The 23,552-nt window shown below is 48.8% G+C and overlaps 2 protein-coding genes across 3 annotated transcripts; both read left to right on the top strand.

Moving 5' to 3' along the window:
* The first annotated feature begins 1,815 nt into the window (after nt 1-1,815).
* HAO2 (hydroxyacid oxidase 2) lies at nt 1,816-13,955 on the top strand. The gene is made up of 7 exons (XM_081111779.1): nt 1,816-1,952; nt 3,525-3,676; nt 4,648-4,931; nt 6,115-6,324; nt 8,490-8,648; nt 8,999-9,068; nt 13,021-13,955. Exons 1-7 carry the CDS (start codon nt 1,822-1,824, stop codon nt 13,074-13,076), a joined length of 1,062 nt encoding a protein of 353 aa, XP_080967905.1. The 5' UTR covers nt 1,816-1,821; the 3' UTR covers nt 13,077-13,955.
* A 368-nt stretch (nt 13,956-14,323) lies between these two features.
* HSD3B2 (hydroxy-delta-5-steroid dehydrogenase, 3 beta- and steroid delta-isomerase 2) lies at nt 14,324-22,734 on the top strand. 2 transcript variants are annotated; one of them, XM_081111778.1, is made up of 5 exons: nt 15,247-15,674; nt 17,074-17,225; nt 18,925-19,089; nt 21,577-22,410; nt 22,498-22,728. In XM_081111778.1, the coding sequence occupies exons 1-4, from the start codon at nt 15,658-15,660 to the stop codon at nt 22,386-22,388; spliced, it is 1,146 nt and encodes a 381-aa protein (XP_080967904.1). In that variant the 5' UTR covers nt 15,247-15,657; the 3' UTR covers nt 22,389-22,410; nt 22,498-22,728. The 2 variants fall into 2 exon arrangements, with proteins under 2 accessions (XP_080967903.1, XP_080967904.1); XM_081111777.1 differs by having other exon boundaries at nt 14,324-15,674; nt 21,577-22,734.
* Nucleotides 22,735-23,552: the final 818 nt, after the last annotated feature.

The following is a 23,552-nucleotide window of genomic DNA, read 5'->3' as shown; positions in this document are numbered from 1 at the left end:
CACAGAGTAGGAAATAAGCGTTTGCAGTGTGGTGGGATCAACTCAATGACTCATTCATTCAACTAAAGTTACCGAGCCCTTGAAGGGTTGGGCGGGAAGGAGAGAAATTAGACGTGGTTGTTGAACGTTGTCAAACTCAACTCAGTGCCTCAATAGCTCCCTGCCCACCCTGGACAAGGTGTGTTGCCTATAAAAAGCCCTGTGGCTGTGCTCCAAGCTCCTCCCCCTCACCTCCATCCGCAACCCACTGCCTATCCCAGGGCTCTGTTTTCTGTCTGCCACCTAATGTCTTTCTGCCTGGCCCCTGAGGTGGGTGTGTGGGGCTACTTCTCTCTTTGACTTGACTAGATTCTGACACAGGCGGATGCCCTTAGGCCAGTTCTGCCCCATCGCTACCCCCACCCAAGAGTCCCAGCACCCCACACTTCCTCTGGCCTGCTTGGCCCCTCGTCCATTATAGGAGTTGCCTGTTTGGTCGTTTGAAGCCCTACCTCCTGGGGCTCATCCCCATCCTTTAAAGATGTCCAAGCCATCCTGTTTCTACTCACAGCCTTTGGCTTGTTTTAATGCCGCTGACACCTGCGGGGAGAGGCCCAGAGCTGTGACCTACAGGTTATCACCCGCCCAGTGGAACCCTCTCATGCAGGAGCTCTACACGCTGACTCACTGCAGCCCGAGCCGCAGCATCTCCGAGGCTCTGTCCCCACTGCCCTCGCCCCTCCTGGAGGGATTCACCCCAAACCCTGCCCCCTCATCTTTCGGAAGGACCAGGCTCCAGGTTTACAGGGTTCAGAGTGGGATGGGAAAAGTGGAGGTAACATGTTGTCTTCTTGGCCTCAAGATTAACATGTTCAATGACCCAGCCAAGGAACTGGGAAACATCAGCCTCCTCCCTGATACCAACCACAGGTCCGCCCAAGTCAGACACCAGTTCTGGAAACCCTCAGATATTAGTATCAGTTCACCCCCAATTCTCCCACCCTAATGGGTCTCCTCCCAGAAAGGCACAGAGGTATGAAATGGCCCTCCAACGCCTTTAGGAAATACTCAGAGCGACTCAATCAACCAGGGAAAGCCACCAAACACCGAAGCTGGTGAGACGGGGGCCAGGGCCAGGGAAGCTAGGAATGCTACGATGTGGGCACCCGAAAGACAGGAGTGTGATCAGACTTGCATTTTAGAAAAGTCCTGAGTGCTGGAGGGAGACAAGATGTAGAGTGAATCCGGAGGCCGAGACGAAGATAAGAAATGTTTTGAAATAATCTTATAAGATGTGGCTGGGCCTCAACTCTAAGGCAGTGGACTTAGTGATGAGGGGACAGACAAGAGGGAAATTTAGAAGACCAAGCATCAGGAGTGGGGATGGGGTGGAGAGGCAGGAGTGCAGTGAGCATGGCTGCGTGCTGGCTGGTTACACCTTTGACAGCACATTTACCTCTGCCCAGGGAAAGAACACAGCGGGCTGCCCTGGCCGGGTGGCTCAGTTTATTGGAGCATCATCCCATACACCAGAAGGTGACAGGTTCGATTCCCCATCAGAGCACATAGGCAGGGTGCAAGTTTGATCCCCAGGTCGAGAAAGTGGGGGAAGCAGCTGATCAATGTTTCTCTCCCCCCCCCTTCCTCTCTCTCTCTCTCTCTCTCTCTCTCTCTCTCTCTCTCTTCCTCTCCCTCTCTCTAAAATAAAAATAAAAACACAGAGGGTCAATCATGAATCCAAACAGCTTCGTGCTGTAGCCCCCTTTACCTTCTCCTCTCCCTCTGAATTATTCTTACTGGGTTTGGTTGTTGGGTTTTGGTTTCTCCTTTGAAGGTGCAGAAATGTCCGTGGTGTGTCTGACAGACTTTGAGGCCCACGCGCGCGAGCGTCTGTCCAAGTCAACTTGGGATTATATCGAAGGAGGAGCTGGTGAAGGCTTCACCCGGGACGACAACATCGCAGCATTTAAAAAGTCTGGTCTCCTGTATCCTTTCTGCTGTTAAACTCAGGGCCTGGTTCACAGGCCTGGGAAGGGAGCAGGCCTGGTTTCTGCCTGCAACGAACAGAGCAGATATAGAATGGCTTTTGTGTTCTTTTGGGTTGGGGTTTTTGGGGGGCAGATGACTGGGGAGAGGAAGGTTGGAGAGAAACTTACCTTAGTGCCTCTGCAGAACTAGCACAAATCAGTCACTCTCCCTCTGCAAAGGTCACCAGTCACCTGGGCAGGGAGCAGACGAGGCTTGCAGGAGAGAAAGTATGAAAGGAGAGAGGACTCCGAGTGGGAGGAAATATGGAGACACAGAAGTCTGGTGATGAAGGAAGATTGATTCAAGGCAGAGGTTTGGACCAGAGCAGCAGGGGGCGGAGCACAGACCAGCACACAGCAGCCCACAGGCCAGGTCTGGCCCACCGCCATTTTTTGGATGGTGAACAAGCCAAAGGAGGTTAATGATCTCATAACACGATTGAAAAGAATCAAAAGAAGAATTTGGAACAGGCAAAAATTACATCAAATTTAAATTTCAGTATCTATAAGTAAAGTTTTATCAGAACACAACTATGCACAGCCATTTACATATTGTCTGTGGCTGCCTTGACATTACAACGGCAGAGCTAAGTCATTGTGACAGAGACACAGAGTCTAATAAAATGTTGGCTGTCTGGCCCTTTGCAGAAAGGCTGCTGGCCCCATGAGAGAGCGCTCAGGAACAAACTGAGACCCGGGACACAAGGCCAGCACCCCCTTCTGTGTCTTCGTGATTGGTTAGCTCCTGCTGACTCGGCACTTTGATTGCTTTATTTCATTTTGTCTCCACAAAACTTCTAGGAAATGTGGAGTATTCCTCCATTTCAGGGATGAAGTAATGAGCCTATCTGCCCCAGCTTGCACAATCAGTATTGCCAGGAAAACCTTTCTAAAGCTGTGTGCAGGGGCAATAATATTTTGTGAAAGACAAGCATTTGGGGCCCTGAAGCTAAGTATCTGTTTGCTTTAAAATGTTTTACATATTTGTCATGGGTAAATTTCCCTACCTTCTACAGCAGTCTTTAAGTCATATCTCCAAATGGATTAGCCTCTAGCTAAAAGAACACCATGACCTTCCCCTGGGCTTTGACCGCTTTCAGTGACCTCTTCTGACTTAGAGACTTGAACCTGAGAGGGAAGGGCCAGGAACACTCTGCTGTTTATGCCTTCCCTCTCTAGTCCTTACTCTGATGAATCAGCCCGAGCACCCACATGCTGAGAGTGGTCAGGGCGGCCAGCTCAGAAACACAGGCCACGGAGGGAGCGAGGAGGGGTTGTGGGGTCCACAGAAGATGGGTTCGTGTGGAACCAGTGTTGGGAGAAGCTTCCTTAAGGAGAGGAGCCTCCAGTCTGCTGTGCTGCGTATTTAGCTACCAGCCAATGGTCCCCCACCAGAGGTTTCCAGGGACCTAGTCTGGTCTCCAACTGCACCAGGAATCTGGAGGCCTCAGCAGCAGGCAGCACCTTGGTGCTGGAGATAATCCCACCAACAGGAAACCTCTTTGTTGTCTAGCACAGAATCCGCCTCCGGCCCCGGTACCTGAAAGATGTGTCGCAGGTGGACACCCGGACCACAATCCAAGGGGAGGAGATCAGTGCCCCCATTTGCATTGCGCCCACGGGTTTCCACTGCCTGGCCTGGCCCGATGGAGAGACCAGCACAGCCAGAGGTGTGAGGCAGGCCACCCGCGGCCTGCAGTGTGCAGGAGGAGCCCTCCTTCAAGCAGGGCAGGCGGCCCCAGGGTTTCTCTAGAGCAGTGATGGCGAACCTATGACACGCGTGTCAGAGGTGACATGTGAACTCATTTTTTTGGTTGATTTTTCTTTGTTAAATGGCATTTAAATATATAAAATAATTATCAAAAATATAAGTTGTTGTTTTACTATGGTTGCAAATATCAAAAGATTTCTATATGTGACACGGCACCAGAGTTAAGTTAGGATTTTTCAAATGCTGACACGCCGAGCTCAAAAGGTTCGCCATCACTGCTCTAGAGAAAGGGCTTAGGGACAGCAAGTGGTTGGAATTAAGGAGGGTGGGAAGAGGAATGCTTAACACTGTGTTTGCATAACACTTCCCCGAAGATTGAAAAAATGCCCATTTCGCCCAGCCAGCATGGCTCAGTGGTTGAGCATCAACCTATGAACCAGGAGGTCACGGTTCGATTCCTGGTCAGGCACATGCCCAGGTTGCGGGCTTGATCCCCAGTGTGGGGCGTGCAGGAGGCAGCCGATCAATGAGTCTCTTTCATCATTGATGTTTCTTCTCTCGCTCCCTCTCCCTTCCTCTGAAATCAATATGAATACATTAAAAAAAGAAAAAGAAACATCAATGAATCGAATTGTGGCCTCTTGGTTCACAGGTGGACACAACCACTGAGTAACACCAGCCTGGCATCATTGATGTTCTTGTCCTTCTCTCCCTCTCCCTTCCTGTCTCTGAAATCAATAATTTTTTTTTAAAAAAAATTTTAAACAAAAACCGACTTCTATCCCTGCCCCACAGTGCAGCAGAAGGAAGTCGGGCCTTCTCTTCACTCACAGGGCAAGTTGGCCAGAAGCAGTGCAGGTCCTTAGGGCTTCTGGCCCCAGCCTGGAATGCCCCTGGCCTCCAACCTGAGTTGTGTCATTTGCTCTGCAGCTGCCCAAGCAGCCGGCATCTGCTACATCACCAGCACATATGCCAGCTGTACCCTGGAAGACATCGTTGCCGCGGCCCCCAGAGGCTTCCGGTGGTTCCAGCTCTACGTGCAGCCAGATCGGCAGCTAAACAAACAGCTGGTCCAGAGGGTAGAATCCTTGGGGTTCAGAGCCCTGGTGATCACCGTGGATGTGCCCAAACTTGGCAACAGGCGACATGACATTCGCAACCAACTGAACTTGAAGACAAATTTACTGCTAAAGGATCTTCGGTCACCTCAGGAGGTAGGAAAGATACCAGGCCCAATGGGCAGGCGTTACAGAAGGCAAAGTCCCTTCTGTGGTTCCTCCCTTCCTCCTTTCCACAAGAATTCATTGAGTGCCTGCCCTGTGCCAGACACTGGTGATGCAGCAGAGCTTCCAGAGCTTCCCAGAGCTTCCAGACAAACAGAGTGTAAGACAAAATGTTCTCCTCCTGGAGCTGTCCGGTCTGTCACCAGAAGTGTTCTGGCCAGGGCCGAGTGCTGAGAAAGCTATAAATAGGATTTTGCATGGGTCTTCCAACATTTTCTACTTCATGGCACACTCAGAAAACGGTCATTTTGGGAGGCACACTTCGATAAACTGACCCTCTGACGGGGTGCTCACAGCGAAGGTGACCAGCCCTTGGGGTGTAACCAGCCCAGGTCCCACCCTGCTTCCCTGAGAAATGAGGGGTCAACATCTCTACACACCTGGAACTCATCCAGGGAGCACCAGGTATTTGGAATCTCTGAACTCGATGACGGCAAAGGGCACTTCACCCATTAAAATCCTGTCAGATGGGGCGGGATGCCCCAGAGAGAGAAAGTCATGGTCAAGTTGGAATTCCTTGGCTACAGTGAAGACAGAGACCCCAGGCTTTTCAGTTAATGGGTACCAGCAATATCCAGCCAGGAGACACTCGACAGTCCTACTCATTAAGTCATACACACTTGGCCTTGAGGCTTTCAGGAACCCTTATCTCAGAGTCCAGGAATTTATGGATCTTTGGTAGTGCCCATGGTGAGTCAGGGGTCAATATTACATACTATTGGGTTTAGGATTATTGAAGTATTGCTTCTTTGTCATTGTCCTGTGCATCTCTCAGCCAGAATGTGTTACATTGGCCTATAAATGCTTATCCATCTCACTAAACTCTGAGTTCTTTTAACATAGGGACTGTGTCTCAGCTGTCTTGTGTCCCCAGATCCTGGCATAAAGGAACAGGGAAACAATGAATGGTTAATGAATAAGCAATTGAAGTATAAAATTATTTTTGTAAAGGAAAGGAGCTAGAAATGGGATTGGTTTTTATAGCTCCTCTTTTCAAGCTCATAACTGCTTCTTTTCACTTATTCACTAGCTTTCTGAATGTGCCTCATTTTTGGAATGGATCAAGCAGCCTTGAAGGAGTTCAGGACTAAAGTTTCCCTTTTATTCCCCACAGAGAAATTCAATGCCATATCTGCAGATGTCTCCCATTGACTCATCCTTCTGCTGGGAAGATCTCTCCTGGTTTCGGACCATAACTCAACTGCCCATCATCCTTAAAGGGATCCTGACAAAAGAGGATGCAGAGTTAGCTGTGAAGCACAATGTGCAGGGCATCATTGTTTCCAACCACGGAGGGAGGCAACTTGATGACGTTCCTGCTTCTGTAAGTAGGAGGACCTCAGAGGGAGTGTGTGTGTGTGTGTGTGTGTGTGTGTCTAGAGCAGTGGTTGGCAAACCGCAGCTCGCGAGCCACATGCGGCTCTTTGGCCCCTTGAGTGTGGCTCTTCCACAAAATAGCACGTGCAGGCGCGCACATACAGTGCGATTGAAACTTCGTGGCCCATGCGCAGAAATCGGTTTTCGGAAAGGAGACAGACGAAACAAGTATACAAGACGAGTGTGAATGGGAGAGTTGGAAGGGGTCAACCTCAGTGAACGTACCTCAGTCAGATTGAGGCTGTTTTTAGCAAAGGCCAGCTTAGGAGGACCCTAATTAAGTTAATGACAATGTACCTACCTATATAGTTTAAGTTTTAAAAATTTGGCTCTCAAAAGAAATTTCAGTCGTTGTACTGTTGATATTTGGCTCTGTTGACTAATGAGTTTGCCGACCACTGGTCTAGAGCAATGTACTCTGTGCACTTTGGTGCACACTGTCCCCTCTCTCTTACCACATATGTTGGTATATGTGTGTACATTTTAAAGATTTTTTAATACCCTATTTTTAAAATATATTTTTATTGACTTCAGAGAGGAACAGAGAAGGGGAAAGAGATAGAAACATCAATGATGAGAAAGAATCATGGATCATCTGCCTCCTGCACACCCCACACTGGGGATTGAGCCCCCAACCCAGGCATGTGCCCTGACTGGGAATCGAACTGTGACCTTCTGGGTCATAAGTCGACACTCAACCACTGAGCCATACCAGCCAGGCTAAGGACTTTTAATAGCCTCATGTGTACCAGGCTGTTTTTACGCACTTTACATTTATTATCCCTCAAGCTCACAACAGTCCTGCAAGGTGGGTATTACTATCCCCATGTTGCAGAATGGGATGCTGGAGTTATTAGTGTTAAGTAACATCTCCAGTTCACACAGTTAGTAAGTCATTGCGGTGGGTTTGCTGTTAGAGGTGTTTCCGAAGCACTGAGGTCCCTGCCTCCTGGAAGAAGCACTCAGCTGGAAGGTTGCCTGTCTACATGGATTGCAACCTCACATTTTCTCAAATGACTCAACCCAGCAAGGAACAGTGTGTCACTTACACTGATAAATAACTGTCTTTCACAATACAACTTTAAAATGCTCCATAAATCCTTTGCAAAACATTTAGGACACTCTGTAATTTTTCCCATAAAGTGAATTTATGTGCATTAGATACGAAGTTTGGGGAAAGAAAATGAAGAGGAGAGAGGCAGAAAAAGAACATCTAAATTAGAATTAATTGTTGCTTTATCTTCATGAAGATATATATTTTCAAGATACATATTTTCATGAAGCTTATTTTCCAGATTCTTCTATTGCTGCTTGACTCATTTTAAGAAAGAAAGTGGATTTTTTTCCCCCCTCTATTTTTGGCCTTTTTACTATATATGTATAACACGTGCAGTGCAGAGAAATTATAAAATATACAAAAGCAAAAAAAGATAAAAAGTACCCCTATTTTTATCACTATCATTAATGTTAATATTTTGGGAATTATTTTTATCAACTGTGTAATGCGCATATAACATTTTAGGTTTAAAAATGGTACATAATATTTTTAATTTTCTTCTTTTCACACAAATATATTTAGGGCATCATATTTCAATATATATGCTCCTCTTATTTTTAATCGTATGAATGGACAGTTTATGATTTTCTAAAAGTTACTTTTCAAGTGCATTTGACATACAATATTACATTAGTTTCAGGTGTACAGCATAATGATAAGACATTTATGTACCTTATGAAGTGATTGCCTGATAGGCCCAGTGCCCACCTGGCACTATACATAGTAATTACAATATTATTGACTATATTCCCTAGGCTGTACCCTACATTCCTGTGACTACTTTTATAACTGGCAATCTGGGCTTCTTAACCATGAAAGGATGATTTATATAACAAACTTGCTATTGTTGAACATCTCTATTGCTTCTAGCGTCTGCAACTTTAAACAATGCCTGAGTGACCATCCTTAAAGCTTTAGCACATTCTCAATAACTTCTGTAAGATAAACTGCAGGAAACACAAAAGCTACAGGTTTAGACTCCTGGTCCTTGCCCATGCTGAGGGCTCGCTGTCTCCATGCTGAGTCAACCTCAGGCCACGTGTGCTCTGCTTCAGGTGGACGCCCTGCCGGAAGTGGTGGCTGCCGTGAAAGGGAAACTGGAGGTGTACCTGGACGGTGGGGTCCGGACAGGCAACGACGTGCTCAAGGCTCTGGCCCTGGGGGCGAAGTGTGTCTTCCTGGGGAGACCAGTCCTGTGGGGTCTTGCCTGCAAGGTGAGACCAAAGGGAAACCAACCTAGAGATACCCACGTTTCTCATTCCTTTGCATGAGTTTCTGTGGTCTAGCCCCCAAGCTTAACCATTTTTCCAGGTGCCACGGATTCCTGAAGGAGGGAAATACCCAGCCCGCACCTCCAGGCTTCCTCTGCAGCGCGCTGCACATTTTCAAGAGCTCTCATCCCTTTTCCTCTTGGTGTTTCTTTGTTTCACAGGTACCCCCATGCTCCTCACCAAGTCTCCATGTCTCTGAGCACACCTAGAATTTATATTCAGCTCATGGTCACAATGTTCCTTTCTCTCTCTCTCTCTCTCTCTCTCTCTCTCTCTCTCTCTCTCTTTCTCAGGGTGAACATGGTGTTGGGGAAGTTTTGAACATTTTAAAGGATGAGTTCCACACGTCCATGGCCCTTACAGGTGAGTGTGTCCAACTCTTTTCCTGATTTGAAAGCGGAGGTCTAAGGAGGAGGAAGGCAGCCCCCCTTCTAGCACCTCTCCCCAGCCTAGGGATGCCAGAAGAGACAGCAGGAAAGAAATGTCCCTGACAGAGATTCGTCTTCGATACATCTTAACCATGAAAGAACAGTTTATATAACAAACCTGCTATTGTTGAACATCTGGATTGCTTCTAAGCTTCTGCTATTTTAAGCAATGCATCAGTGAGCACCCTCAAAGCTTTAGCACGTTCTCAGTTACCTCTGTAAGACCAACTGCAGGAAACACACAAGCTACGGCTCATATTTCCTGGTCCTCACCCACTGAGAGCCCTGCTGTCCCATTACTAAGGTGTACAGAGGTAAGCGTAGTGTCACATTATGGGAGCGAGGCCTGCAGGTTACTCTGGACTGTTCAGATCATATCAGGCTCTCTGGATGTGGCTCTGGGTGTCATTGTAAAACAATACTCATGGACTGTGAATAGCCGAGAAATTATGTCAAAGAGGAAGTACAGAGGGACCCAGGAGAGAGAAAAAAACAGGGCGAGAAGGAGAAGCATTGTCCCCCGTAACCACAGACAGCAAGACAGACGTGTCTCAAAATTACATGGGTTTCAGTCAAAAATGAAATTATTGTGAAGTGGCGCTCATAAAAACTTCTACGTTTTCAGCAAAGCCTGGAGTCCCAGTGATCCCGCAAAACAGTGGTTCCCAACTAACGGTGGTGACTTTCCTCTTCTAGGGCATTTGGTTTGGGGTTTTTACTTTGTGTTTTTCGAATTCTAAGTGACTCAATTTCAAATGACCCCACGTCACCGAGTTCCTCCCATGAGGGAGGGGAAGGCACACATGTGAACTGAGAGCATATTGGGAGCCGCAGGGGAGGGGTGGGAAGACCTGCGGTGTCTGTGGATTCCAGGAGGCTGAGATGACTGTCCTTCTCCCACAAATCTCCCCCCCCCTTCTTGGAAATTGATGTCCAAACTTCTTTTCACAAAAGCCTGATAGAAATTCAACAACAAAGCTTCATCATTCCACCAAGAGTTAACACCTACTCACCACTCCCGTGTTAATGGCAGCGTTAATGCAGCCGGAAACTATTACTGAGACCCTTTGAACACCTTTGTAACGGGCAAGGAAAAAGGAAAGGAAAAACAGGATTATGGGCACTTTTGTGCCTGACTCTGTACTCCTCGCCCTTCTAATTGTTCTACAATGAGAATGTATTGTTTTAAATGTATAGAAACAGTAGTAATCACAACCAAACAAGGGACAGGGAAGAGGGTTGAGGGGAAGGGAAAGAATAGGAAACCCAGACAACAGGGCATCCCTGCGCATCCTCTGTTTAAGAGGCGCTGCTCCAGGTAAGACCCCCCCCCCCCCGGACTCCTCCCTGGAGAGAGGGGATCTCAGGCTGGGGGCCTGTGCATTTGATGGAACCCAGCGAAATACAGAATCATAGTGTGCAACCCAGAGATTGTGTCACTCCCTGTTCCTCCCCTGCACAAGGCAGGTAAGACGCCGACACAAATTGGTGCCCAGGAGGCAGCTGATCGATGATCACCTAATTCCCCGGGAAATGTGTGGTATTTCCCCCTGATATCTCTGTGACATCACAGCCCGGGGAGGAGAGCCCTATGAACACCATTGCTGAAAACAAAGCAAGTTGAAAAGTATTGTTTTTCCAACTGGGAGACCAGTTTCTGACATGTTTGTATTTACAAAAAGGTTAAAATGATGATTTGTTTTGAAAAACAAAAATGTCCACATAGAAATCCCATCTCCCGAAGGCTGCACAGATCTCACTAAGTTCTCATCCCTCATCGACGTAAGAGCATCCGAAGCTGTAGAGAATTTTTATAAAGATTTATTCGACCCAAACAGAGGGCACGTACGCCTGGACGCAAGAGAGGCGAATGTTTCAAGAGAGATAAATTTTCTTTTTCTTTTTTTTTTTTTTTTTAATATATTTTATTGATTTCTTACAGAGAAGAAGGGAGAGAGATAGAGAGCCAGAAACATCGATGAGAGAGAAACATCGATCAGCTGCCTCCTGCACACCCTCCACTGGGCATGTGCCCGCAACCCAGGCACATGCCCCCGACCGGAATCGAACCCGGGACCCCCCAGTCCGCAGGCCGACGCTCTATCCACTGAGCCAAACCGGTTCCGGCAAGAGAGATAAATTTTCAACAGAGATAAACGCTTCTAAGAAAGGACAGTTTCCAACCTCCTTTATGCATTTGCAATTAAGGAGGGAGGATCACATGAAGGTGGGAGATAGCGACGTGGGGGATGGGTTACAGGGCAGTTAACACTACCTGCTCTCCCGAGGGTGCTGGCTTCTGAGAAGAGGCATTGAGGCCTTGCAAAGGTGCCTGAACCTGGAGGCACAGAAAGCATGGACAGGGCTTGCTTACCTTTTACTAAAGAAGTGATATGCCTCGGGTATGACTACCCACCATGATCTGCCCAGCTGGGAATCTATGATCAGATCACCCCGCGAGGTCACTTTCCATACCCCTCTTTTTTCGGGTCCACAGCTTCAATACTATTTTTCCTGCAATAGATAACCACAGAGTCTATCCTGGCATCTCTGTGCTCCGAGAGTAGGTCTGCCTGCTTGGAAGCCCCACTCTTCTCTGCCCTGTGGAAGCCCAAGGCTCTCGAGTTCTTTGTCCATCCTGGGAGTCACCCCAGGCAGGCAACTCAACTCCTTCCTCTGTTTCCACTTTTAGGAAAAGACCCTCTTTTGAGTCATATTTTTTATGAGTAACACATTTTGCTGAAGTTATGTTTGGAGAGGTGAAGGTGCATACATCAGAGGCATAGAAAGAAATTCCAGGTGAACGTTACACATCCTGTTGTTCAATTCTAGCAGCCTTCTCGTCGCCGGGGAGATTTCACTGCTTCCTTCAGCCCTTGGTTCTCAGCCCATAAGCCACGCAGCCCCTCTCTCCCTCTTCTTCTACTTCTTAAAATATATTTGTATTGATTACAGAGAGGAAGGGAGAGGGAGGGAGAGATAGAAACATCAATGATGAGAGAGAATCATTGATCGGCTGCCTCCTGCATGCCCCACACTGGAGATCGAGTCTGCAACCCAGGCATGTGCCCTGTCTGGGCATCGAACCGTGACCTCCTGGTTCATAGGTCAACACTTAACCATTGAGCCACCTCGGCCAGGACTCTTCTACTTCTTATCCGAAGTCACTTTCTGTAGCCCCTGTGTGATCTCAGCTACAATCCTAAATTTGCGTTCTAATGAGGACCCTTTACTACAAAAGGGGTTTCATTTTTCAGAACTTCTCCTTAGAAGGCTGTTGCTATATGAAATACCCCATCTCCTAAGCTGTCCTGAGTCATTTCCTCCTAGACCAGGGGTGGGCAAACTTTTTGACTCGAGGGCCACAATGGGTTCTTAAACTGGACTGGAGGGCCGGAACAAAAGCATGGATGGAGTGTTTGTGTGAACTAATATAAATTCAAAGTAAACATCATTACATAAAAGGGTACGGTCTTTTTTTTTTTTTTTTTAGTTTTATTCATTTCAAACGGGCCGGATCTGGCCCGCGGGCCGTAGTTTGCCCACGGCTGGCCTAGACAGACACGTCCTAGTCTCTGAGCCTAGCAGGACCGAGATCAAGGTGAAGGGTATCTACTGCACACACACATTGCTTAAAAAATGCTAAAATGTTTTTACGTTTCTGTCATGCCATTTTGACATGGCTGCCAAAAGAGAACCCAGGCACAGGCTCCTGAAATAATTCCCGAGGCAAACAGAATGACATCATTCATTCTGGATGCGTAATATTGCCTCAGGGTGAGCACCAGCGGCAAGTCGGGGCCTGTTCCCATTGGCTTATCCACACCATGAGGGCGCGGGATTCTGGTGCTGAGAGAGAGCAGCTTCTGAACTCCTTGTTCTTTTAGGCTGCCGGTCGGTTGCTGAGATCAATCAGGACCTGATCCAGTTCTCCAGGTTGTAAAGAAAGAGCTGGGGACAGGACTGCCGAGGTGGCCCACGGGAAGACCAAGCCAGAGCCTGTGTGTGACACCATCCTGCCCAGGCCCCAATCCTCCTATCCAGCGGCTCAACCACTTTACCCCACACTTACCTTCATCTGCCTCAAATGTGTCAGGCCCTCCTCTGCCTCACTGCTTTTTATATGCTGTTCTCTCGCCTGAAAGCCCCCTCTGAAAGAAAAGGCGGGTCAATGATGACTGACTAATGGATGAAATTCTTGCATATCCTCTACATCTCTATGAAACATCTATGGGCATCTGCATTCTGGACAGAAGAGCAATACATATAAAGTCACCCCCCAACAAAAATCATCCTCCTGTCTAAAGATAATAGGGAAATAATAGAGTTTAAAACATAGGCTGTGGAGTCATGCAAACAAGGGATTAACAGGGCTGCTCCTGACAAGCTGGGTGCCTGGAAGTTTTTCAATATCTCAGTGTTTTCTTGGCCTCCTCCCTGGGCCTCATACCCTGTCACCCATTAGGATGCAGCGTCACATACAGTGGGGCGTGGTGCACTTCCTAGAACTTCGTTCCCTGGAATTTTACTTCTAGATCTCAGAACTCTGCCTCAGACACCATTTGTGTCACGTCCACAACTTTGGTCTCATTATTCTCTTCACATCAGAAATAAGAAAATACCTCAAGCCCTAACTGGATTGGCTCAGTGGATAGAGCGTCGGCCTGAGGACTGAAGGGTCCCAGGTTCGATTCCGGTCAAGGGCATGCATGTACCTTGGTTGTGGGCACATCCGCAGTGGGGAGTGTGCAGGAGGCAGCTGAATCGATGTTTCTCTCTCATCGATGTTTCTAACTCTCTATCCCTCTCCCTTCCTCTCTGTAAAAAATCAATAAAATATATTAAAAAAAAAAAAAAAGAAAATACCTCAGTACCAGATTGTCCTTTGTGGTGCAAAAGAATGACTAACAGCCTTGAAAATATGGTTTGAAACCAGAGAATCATCGGTAGAATAACAGCCACTCTTTTAACCCCTTCACAACCTCACAAGTCAGATTTTTTTTTTTTCATGCTTGTTAGACAGACATGAGCAGAGCAAGACGATGGACCAGGTACGGACACTCACCAGGGCAGAAAGCCTGGATGCCACGCAAGGGGCAAAACTGGGGAAGCAAGAACCTTGTCCCTGGGGTAACCTGTCCTCCCGTAGCATATCGCTGGTTGGGCAGTTTAGACCCCCTGACCTTTTCCTCCTAAAGGTAACATCTAGGTCTCAGTTGTATTTCAGCTCCAGGCCCAGAAGAGCAGCAAAACCAGACAAGTGACACCGTGGCTGCCTCAGGACCAGCTGCACGAATGACCCCCTGCCCTGGCACCGAGCCTCAGTGGAGACCACAACCCCAAAGGAGCACACGGGGAAAGATAATGGATATTCTATTCAGACCCTTCCCTGGGGCCTCCCCTAAGATTCCCACCGGCAGGAGAGAGAGAAGTATGGTCAGGAAAAAGGACCCAGTGCACACTCTCCCCCAGAGGAGCCATTCCCTTCCCCCTTCTTCCCTTTAAGTGGCCCCGCGAGACCTGGAATGAGGGGAGCAATGGGCAGTGGCATTGCTAAGTCCCTGAGCCTGTCTCCAAGGCCTGCTGTTCTCTGACTTCTCAGTGAGCCAGAGCAGCCCACCCTACACTCTTCTGTTGCTTCTATGCCCTTCCTTATTTCACTGTCCTAAGTATGTTTTTGCTGCCATCAGGGACCCAATGCCCTTTGGCTCAGTGCTGTGTACCCCTCCCCTTTGGATGTCCCAGCCCCCAGCCCCTCTCCTTAAATAAATTCAGATCTTCTGTATCCACGTCTGAGATGGCTATTTGGTCTGCCCATGCATCACCGACTTTAACCCTTCGATGCTCTGATTATCTTACTGGCCTGTGAACTTGTAAAATTCCCCAATTTTCTCTGCAATAACTTTACTTGTGAAGACTTGTAAGCAGGCACGATGGCCAGTCCTGAAATCACCAGCTGGGCGCTTGACTGAGTCATTCTAGTTTGGTTTGGGGTGAGAGTGATTTTGATAGCAAGTTGTGCTGATAATGGAGTTCACTTACATTACAAGAGAATCGAGCATAAATCCTCCCTGGATGCATGGTGGACAAGGAAAGTGTGCAACAATGGAATGGAACATTTAGTATCTAAAAGATAAACCTTTGTTCTGATAAAGAGAATCAGCTTTGAAGCCACTCCAGGGTCAGGCTGCCTGGCTGCGATTCCCACGTCACTGTCCTCGAGATGTTTGGCAAGACTACAAACATCGCTGTCTTCCTCTCAAACAATAATACCAACTCTTTCGGGCTAACATCGTGAAAATTAAATGGCATAAAGGACTTCTGTTTCCTAATCCAGGATGTGAGGAGCTTAAAGAGGTCTCCACTCCATCCTAACAAGTCAAAAGCTGGACAAACTGAAAAATTAACAACTCTGCTCAGTCCCTCAGAAAAGTGAGGTCACAGAGCAAACCGCTGCCCCCCATTGGAGAGACAGACCCGGAGAATCACAACTTACCTGAGCAGAAACCTGTGGACAAACCTCCATGAAAGTCATACCAAGGTAGGAAACTGAGCTGTAACTGACAAATTGACCAGTCTGAAAGTTAAAAACCCAGGGGGGCCCAATCACAGGAGGCCCCCAGACGTTTGCTTTACCTCCAGGAACTCTACCTGGTTTACCTCCTGGTTCTCTCAGTGAGTATTAGAGAAAACTCCTCTAGAGCTTCCATAAGGAGGCGGGGAAAGGAACCATTCTGAAATGTGCCTGCCAGAGCTCTCTGCGCTTAGCAAGGCCCGCCCTCAAGAGAAACTATTTCAGCAGACCCGGCCTAGCCTATCTGGGAGGTGGAAAATACTCAACTCCAGCCCCCCTGTAGCCACCCTGTTCCACCTAAAGGGGGGCGGAGGGGGACTGGGAAGCACTGGTCAAGTTCACAGGTCAGCAGCACAGGTTCACCAAAAGTCTGAGCCCTAAACTATAGGACTAAAAACACAAAGACATTCAAAGTCCTGGATTGTTTGTGTAACCTTCCATTCATTCATTCATTCATTCACTTCCTGTTATGTGTCAGATATTGTACTAATTCTTATGGGGATATAAAATATAAACTTAGTCAAACATGCAACAGTTTTTGAACACAACTAGATCCCTAATCTCCTGATACAGGCCATAGAAGTGGGCGGCTATCGCTGGATAACTTCCCCCAGACCTCTCGGGGGGGGGGGGGGGGGGAGCAAAATTGACCTCTGGATATATAGCGTGGGAAAGAAAGTCACCTCCCGCACAACATCGTGATTGGAGCTGCCACCATTGCAAATGTCTCGACTTTGCAAGATGACATTTCCAAGCACACCCTGAGAGAGGAGACAGGGACTAGAATGCCCCCCTCCCTGGGTGTATCTACTTCACAGGCAACAATCCCACTGTGCTGGGAGACGTCTCCTAGTCTCGCTGAAATTCACAGATGGTGGGTCCCTCACAGCCGGAGCCACCTGCGGGTGTCCTGCTGTGGGTGGCACCGAGCATCTTTATCGCTGTGGCCTTGGAGCTGGCCTTCTCTTCCTCTGCTTCGAGGGGAACGGAGATAGAAGTCGAAGCTGAAGTTCCGCACTTCGTGGTAGGAGGGATCCTGGGACAGGAATGAGCAATGAATATGTAGTAGATAGAGTCCAAGATAAAAAGGCCCAGCCGGAGGGGATGGGGCAAAACTCCAGTCTTCCTTCCAGGGAGAGACTCAGAACTCAGGCTCTTCCATCTGACTTTTAGCAATCGAACAGGTTAGAGCGTTTTAAAATATTTTTCTCTCAAGTAGTCGTGGTGGCGGAGGCGTTGGGGGAGCAGAACGGATGTGTGTGCACCTGTAACCACCTGGCCGCTGTGGGGGCCTTCTTCAGGGTGGGCCTCTATCCCACCTGCTCCCCAGCTTTCTGGTTTCTGGAGCGTGCCTCTTGGTTCGCAGGTGTGCCATGGCTGGGTGGAGCTGCCTCGTGACGGGCGCAGGAGGCTTCCTGGGGCAGAGGATCATCCGCTTGTTGGTGGAGGAGAAAGAGCTGCAGGAGATCCGGGCGCTGGACAAAGTCTTCAGACCGGAATTGCGGGAGGAATTTTCTAGTAAGTGAACTTGGGTCATGGGAAAATGGCAAAGCTAACCTTGAACCTAGGCAGTCTCGCCTCAGAGTCTGTGCTCTTAACCTGTAGTTTGCCTGAAAGGTTTCCTCTGGGCCTCCCTCCCACCCAACTCACACCACATACGCAAAGGCATATTCAGCCTCACCAAGTCACGGAGCCATGGCTCCACCACCGGGGTTTCCACAGCGCCCTCTCCTGGCTTCTCTGCATCCCTGCAGGCTAGGGGGGTAGGTAAGATTTCTCCCCTCCCCTGCTGCCCCCTCTACCCTCCCTTCCGCCCCTCCCCACCCTCCCAGGATGTATTGAGTCTTTTGATCCAGTCTACTGAAGTCAGCAGCAAACAACAGGCAGAGGAAGGGAGGGGAGAGGGCAGAGGTGGGTCAGGCTGACTCTAGCTGCTTCTCTCCTGCCTTTCCCCTACTCTGGGGTCTTCTGGGGACAGAGCAGACTTGGCAGACGCTTCCGGAGAGCAGATGGTTGTTCCCAGTTGTGACCTAGGAAGGAGATTCTCCGGCCCTGAATTTTCCCCTCTGAACTCTCTTACTGTTCTCTGGCCCCCATTGCCAATTTTTGTTCAATAGACTTCTCACTGTACCCCAGAACTGGGCCAGTCCTGCACTTGGGTGGCAAGGGAAGGTGAGCAAGGCTGCAGGCAGGGGGAAGGCTGAGTCACTATAAGTGTGACTGAGACCTGCCCCTTCCTCTCTGAGCCGCAGTTCCCTCACTTGTAAAGTGGGTATCAGAATGCCTATCTCGTGAGACAGCCGGGAAAGGAAGTCAGAAAACTATGGGGGTTGAGTGTAGAGTAGGAAGCACAGGATAAATGCAGGGTGTTTATCCAAACGGTAGGTAGCACAGCGCTGTCACTCCCGTGGGCTTCAGAGGAGCAGAAGACCCTGCTGTGGTAGCTGCTGCCCTCGGCTCCAGGGCTGGGAGCTTTCATTCGGCACCTAATAAGAGCTTGGGCTCATCCTAAAGTCCCCGCACGTGGTTCCGCTATCCTCCTGGTACCCGAGACTTTGGCTCTTCCTCTCAGCCCATCTCCAACAAGAACCAGAACCTGACATGGCGAGGTCTGCACATCCAACCTTGTGCATCCCTCCCCTTCTCTGCCCAGGGCAGCTGCTGGGACCCTGACTCCGTGTCCCCGTCTGCACTTTGGTCCAGACGTTCAGATTGATCTCTCCACTGCTTTGCTTTCTCTTACAGCCTCCCCGCAAGCCACTGCGGCCAGGGTGAGCTTCCTACACAACTCTGTTCACGTTTCTCCACTCATTCCAAATCCGTGCATGATCCTCATTCCCTACAGAATGAAATCCGAATTCCGTCCTCTTTATAGCCGCTCTCCACAATCACCCCACTCTCCTCAATGAAGGGATGGACTTCCCACGAGTCCTTTTGACAATTTAGTGTTCCGGGCACGCTTGATTCCTCACTGCTCAAGTTCTTTTTTGGAATGAGATGGGTGGAAACAGATGTCTGCTATTTCCAATAAACACTACACATTCTGATCTCTGTGCTTTGGATTACTTGTCCTTCTGTGGAATGTGCCTCCCTCCCTCGCCCCGCCCTCTTCCCCCCTCCCCACCACTTGTCCTAGGAGACCTGGGTAAAATGCCACCTTTATCAGGAAACTCCCAGATCCAAGATGCCTCTCAGTGACCTGACGGTGTTCACACAGAGCTCCAGAGCCAGAGCAAGCTGACCTTGCTGGAAGGAGACATTCTGGATGAACAGTTCATGAAGAGAGCCTGCCAGGGCACCTCGGCTGTCATTCATGCCGCCTCTGTCATTGACGTCTTCAATGTCATTCCGAGAGAGACCATCATGAATGTCAACCTGAAAGGTACTATATCCTTCCTTGGGAGGAGGTGGCGTGGTGTGGGCAGGTGAGGCTGGGAGAACAGGACAAGGTAGAGAGGAGCAGCCCAGTCGCTGATCTCCTGAGATCTGTGCTTTTGCTTAGCACTACCAACCGAGAGAGTGTTGGCTGTTGTCCTCAGGATTTTTGTTGTTGTTTTAAGAGGAAAGGAGAGAGAGGGAGGGAGGGAGGGAGGGAGAGAGGGAGGGAGGGAGGGAGGGAGGGAAACATCAATGATCAGAGAGAATCAATGTTTGGCTGCCTCCTGTATGCCCCCTAGTGGGGATTCGGCACACCATCTGGGCATGTGCCATGACCAGGAATCAAACCAGGACTTCTTGGTTCATGGGTCAGTGCTCAACCAGTAAGCCATACCAGCCAGGTGTCCTCAGGTGTTTAGATGAGAAAACTAGGGCTGAGAAAGGCTAAGTAGCTTCCAAGGCCCCATGAGCCAGAGAGGGAGAGCTAGGATTTAAACCCACAGCTGTGTGACTCCAAAGGCCACAGAAGCTCTTTCTAGTGCTGCTCCCATCGAGAGGGAACTAAACTCCAACCTCCAATACTTGATACCCAACCACCTCCCCTGGGCTGGAACCGGGTCTCCCAGCTGCTTCCTTAGTCATCATTTTAGTCCTCCCGTGTGGCTCTAAGGCGGTGGTCACACATTGGGGCCAAGAACTAAGGGCTCTGGGATGAGTGGCCCTAGGTCAGTTAGAAGCCATGGGCCTCAGCTCTGGCCGGATTTCTTGGGCGGGACTTCCTGCGCAGGATGAGGCTGGTGTAGGGGTCTGGAACTACAGAATCATGGAGCACTTGACGTCCTGTAACATGTTCTTAACAATAATGGTATCCCATTATCCATAACACCACTTCTTCACCCACTACCAGGTCTCCTCTTAAAGACTAGTTCTAAGCAGGTGTCAAGATACACTTTCGATCCTTAGACCTTAAAGCCTTGGGGGCTCTTTCAGAAGTGTGGCTTCCCAATCTACTTTAGATGCATTTGCTCGAGGGTTTGGCTTAAACCCCTCATTAGCTTGCTGTTATCATCATCCATCTGGTCCCTGGCACCCAGCCTCTCTAGAGCGGCAGCACCCCATCTCCCTAGCCCATCTGTCTTCTGTGCCCTCCACACCCAAGTTAGTCTACTCAGAGTCCTTTTCTAAAGCAACGTATGGCTTTGGGTTTCTAGCCAAAAACAGCACAATAACAAAAAAAACCCTTTAAGTTTCCACTAAGCCACACCCCTGATCACCCCCACACTGCAAGGAGTGGGTGAGAGTAACCAGTTTCTCACGGTCACCCCTCTCTCACAGTCCCCACCCTTCACAGCTCCCAACAACAGGAGATTTGAAATTCCCAAGAAGTGTTGAGTTGACTAAAGGCAAGGTCACTCCCAGGTTTAGAAAATACTTCATGATGATTGTCATTTCCCCCTCTGCAGGTAAATTAGCTCCAAATATTCTCTGCCTCTAGATTTAAATTATTTTTAATTGAAGCTGTCTCTCCCCAGAATCAAACTTCACACTGTCCTTAAAAGGGATTTTTAAATGCAAAACATAAAAATGATGCTTTGGCCCAGAGATTCCTTGTAGGGAGGGAGCTCTGGATTACTTCCCTGAGCTAAGGTTCTACCCAGCTAAAGTGATTCTGCCAGATCCTCCAGTTGTAGGTATCACCACCAGAGGGCGCCCCCTTCTGATTCTCCCCCAGGCTCAACGTGCAAGGCCAGTGCAGAATTCCGCAATGCTTAGGAGGAGGAGGGTTATCACGCCCACTTTTCATACCTGGGAAGTCACAGACAGAACTAGGATTGGCCTTACAGGAGACACACAATCAGGAGCAGAACCTGGATCTCCAGCTTCTCCCCAGAAAACATTAATTTGCTCAGTGGCTCTCAAAGAAATGTCCTTGTGACTACGTTTTTATTGGTCCTTAAAAAGAGAATACAAACAACTCAATATATATTTAAGAGTGTTTTTACCTATAAACCTGTGTGTGTGTGTGTGTGTGTGTGTGTGTGTGTGTGGTATGTGTATGTGAGTGTGTGTTTGAGATGAGAGTCCTTTAACTGTTCTCTTTTGCCTAGGGACTAGGACTGTCCATATTCTGAGAGTATAGCCTCCTAATTTCTTTTATTTAAAATAGCCTTCCATTAATGAGGTGGTAGGGATGAAAAGTGATCATTTGTTAATGTCCATCATCAGGAAAATATGAAGTGGCAACCCTATGTCCTTTTCCAGAATCGGAAGTACACACGCAGGCCCACGACATCCAAAAGCCTAGACATCTTTGCCTTTTATAGTTGCACTTTTCTGTGGCATTGGCATGTCAGCTCTCAGCCAGAGACATGGGAGCATTCCCTCCTGGTCTGCAATAACCCCTCCCCGCTGGGGGTGGGGGTGGACAGGGTCGGTGGGCGTGGGTCCTTTGGGCTTTTGCCTGCCACTGACAGCGTGCTCCTGTGGGCAGGTACCCAGATCCTGCTGGAGGCCTGTGCCCAGGCCAGTGTGCCCATCTTCATTTACACCAGCACCATAGAGGTGGCCGGGCCCAACTCCTACCGGGAGGTCATCCAGAACGCCTCTGAAGACCAGCCTCTGGAAACCACGTGGTCGGCTGCATACCCGTACAGCAAGAAGCTTGCCGAGAAGGCTGTGCTGGCCGCGAATGGGTGGGCTCTTAAAAATGGCGGCACCTTGTACACGTGTGCCTTAAGGCCCATGTATATCTATGGGGAAGGAAGCCCCTTCCTTTATGGCTTTATTGACCACGCCCTGAAGAACAATGGCATCCTGCCACACAACAGCAAGCTCTCCATCGTCAACCCCGTGTATGTTGGCAACGTGGCCTGGGCCCACATTCTGGCCCTGAGGGCCCTGCGGGACCCTGAGAAAGCCGCAAACATCCGAGGACAGTTCTACTACATCGCAGATGACACGCCACACCAGAGCTACGACCACCTCAACTACACTCTGAGCAAAGAATGGGGCTTCTGTCTGGATTCCCGGATGAGCCTGCCTGTCTTGCCGAAGTACTGGCTGGGCTTCCTGCTGGAAATAGTGAGCTTCCTGCTCAGTCCCATTTACAGGTATCAGCCCCCCTTCAACCGCCACACGGTCACCTTGTTAAACAGCGTCTTCACCTTCTCCTACAAGAAAGCTCAGCAAGATCTGGGGTACCAGCCTCTCTTCAGCTGGGAGAAAGCCAAGCAGAAAACCATGGACTGGATTGGCTCCCTGGTGGAGCGGCACAAGGAAGCCACGAGAACCAAGACTCGCTGAGGCGGGCGACGCGGGGGTGCATGTGGGTATTGTCAGTGGGTGGCTGTCGGTGTCCCCTTCTGGTGCATCCCTGTTACGAGATGCCATCTCATTGTCTTCTTCCTACCAGCAGTCACTGGCCCAGCGAAGCTTTCCGCCCTACCCACCCTCCAGAGGACAAAGTGATTTCCTGCAACTGCTGGTCCCCACGTCCCAGTTGCTGATCCTGAAACTATTCGGGCCTCTTTTCATTTAGGTTTCTGCCTATTCGTTTCATTTCCTTTGCCAATTACAAAATCTTTTTAAAATTCCTATCCCTGTACACAACTCGGTGGAAAGAATAATAAATGTTTTCATGCCTAACCTGAAGGGAGTTGTGGTTTATGTGAATACATACCTTCCTCCTTTTGCCTCTATTTCCAGGTGTCACCATCTCCTGTAAGATAAACTGCATGGACCTGGGTATGTGCCCTGCCTGGGAAGCAAACCCCCAACTTTTTGGTGTACTAGAGGACACTCCAACCCGCTGAGCCACCCGGCCAGGGCAAAGCAGTTAACATGTTTAATTCATCATGGTCTTACCTCCCTAAGGGGTCTTTTAGTAAATCAGCAACTTACAGTCTACTGGCAAGATCCGACCACAGAAACACTGACCGCTTTCCATCAGTCCAGGCCCACTCCCAGCCACTCAATCAATTAGCTGTCAAGTGTCTAGCCTTCACTGGAGGTGGCAGAATTGAGCCTCTGAGCAAAGCTTGGATATATAGATTGCCAGCAGGTTACTTTTCCCTTATCTTGCTGGGAAATTTAAGACAAGGGTCCTTTATAATTAAAGTCTTACTATTGCCGGCTTACAGTTTCAAGAAAAGACACTGACAGGTGTAAAGCTATCACATGCAAATACCAAAAAAATGAAACAGACACAACATGATTGACAATTTAGTGTTCACAGGTATTATTTGAGTTGGTCACTGGGTCAGGGGACAAAGAACCATGCTTTCACGTCATGCATTCAGCACTAACGACAGAATAGATGGACTTTTAAAATGTTTACAAGAAGGGAAGGGGGATACCTCCTAGATTTAAGGTTCAGTGGCAAAGATGAGAAAAATAATCGAAGAAAACAGGTCAAATAATTGAAGCCTAATAGGTCACAACCCAAGCCTTACTACCCAAGGCCAAGTC

The sequence above is a fragment of the Myotis nattereri genome (genome assembly GCF_964212035.1).
Source record: "Myotis nattereri genome assembly, chromosome: 18".
NCBI classification, from domain to species: Eukaryota; Metazoa; Chordata; class Mammalia; order Chiroptera; family Vespertilionidae; genus Myotis; species Myotis nattereri.
This window is presented reverse-complemented; position numbering and strand designations above follow the sequence as displayed.

What these genes read in the sequence shown, in the direction of transcription:
- HAO2 (XM_081111779.1), top strand. Translation starts at nt 1,822, where the DNA reads ATGTCCGTGGTGTGTCTGACAGACTTTGAGGCCCACGCGCGCGAGCGT. An exon ending in ATCTTCGGTCACCTCAGGAG is followed by an intron (nt 4,932 to 6,114) that starts GTAGGAAAGATA and finishes TATTCCCCACAG; the next exon opens with AGAAATTCAATGCCATATCT. An exon ending in TTGATGACGTTCCTGCTTCT is followed by an intron (nt 6,325 to 8,489) that starts GTAAGTAGGAGG and finishes GCTCTGCTTCAG; the next exon opens with GTGGACGCCCTGCCGGAAGT.
- HSD3B2 (XM_081111777.1), top strand. An exon ending in ATTGCGGGAGGAATTTTCTA is followed by an intron (nt 17,226 to 18,924) that starts GTAAGTGAACTT and finishes GTGTTCACACAG; the next exon opens with AGCTCCAGAGCCAGAGCAAG. An exon ending in CATGAATGTCAACCTGAAAG is followed by an intron (nt 19,090 to 21,576) that starts GTACTATATCCT and finishes TCCTGTGGGCAG; the next exon opens with GTACCCAGATCCTGCTGGAG.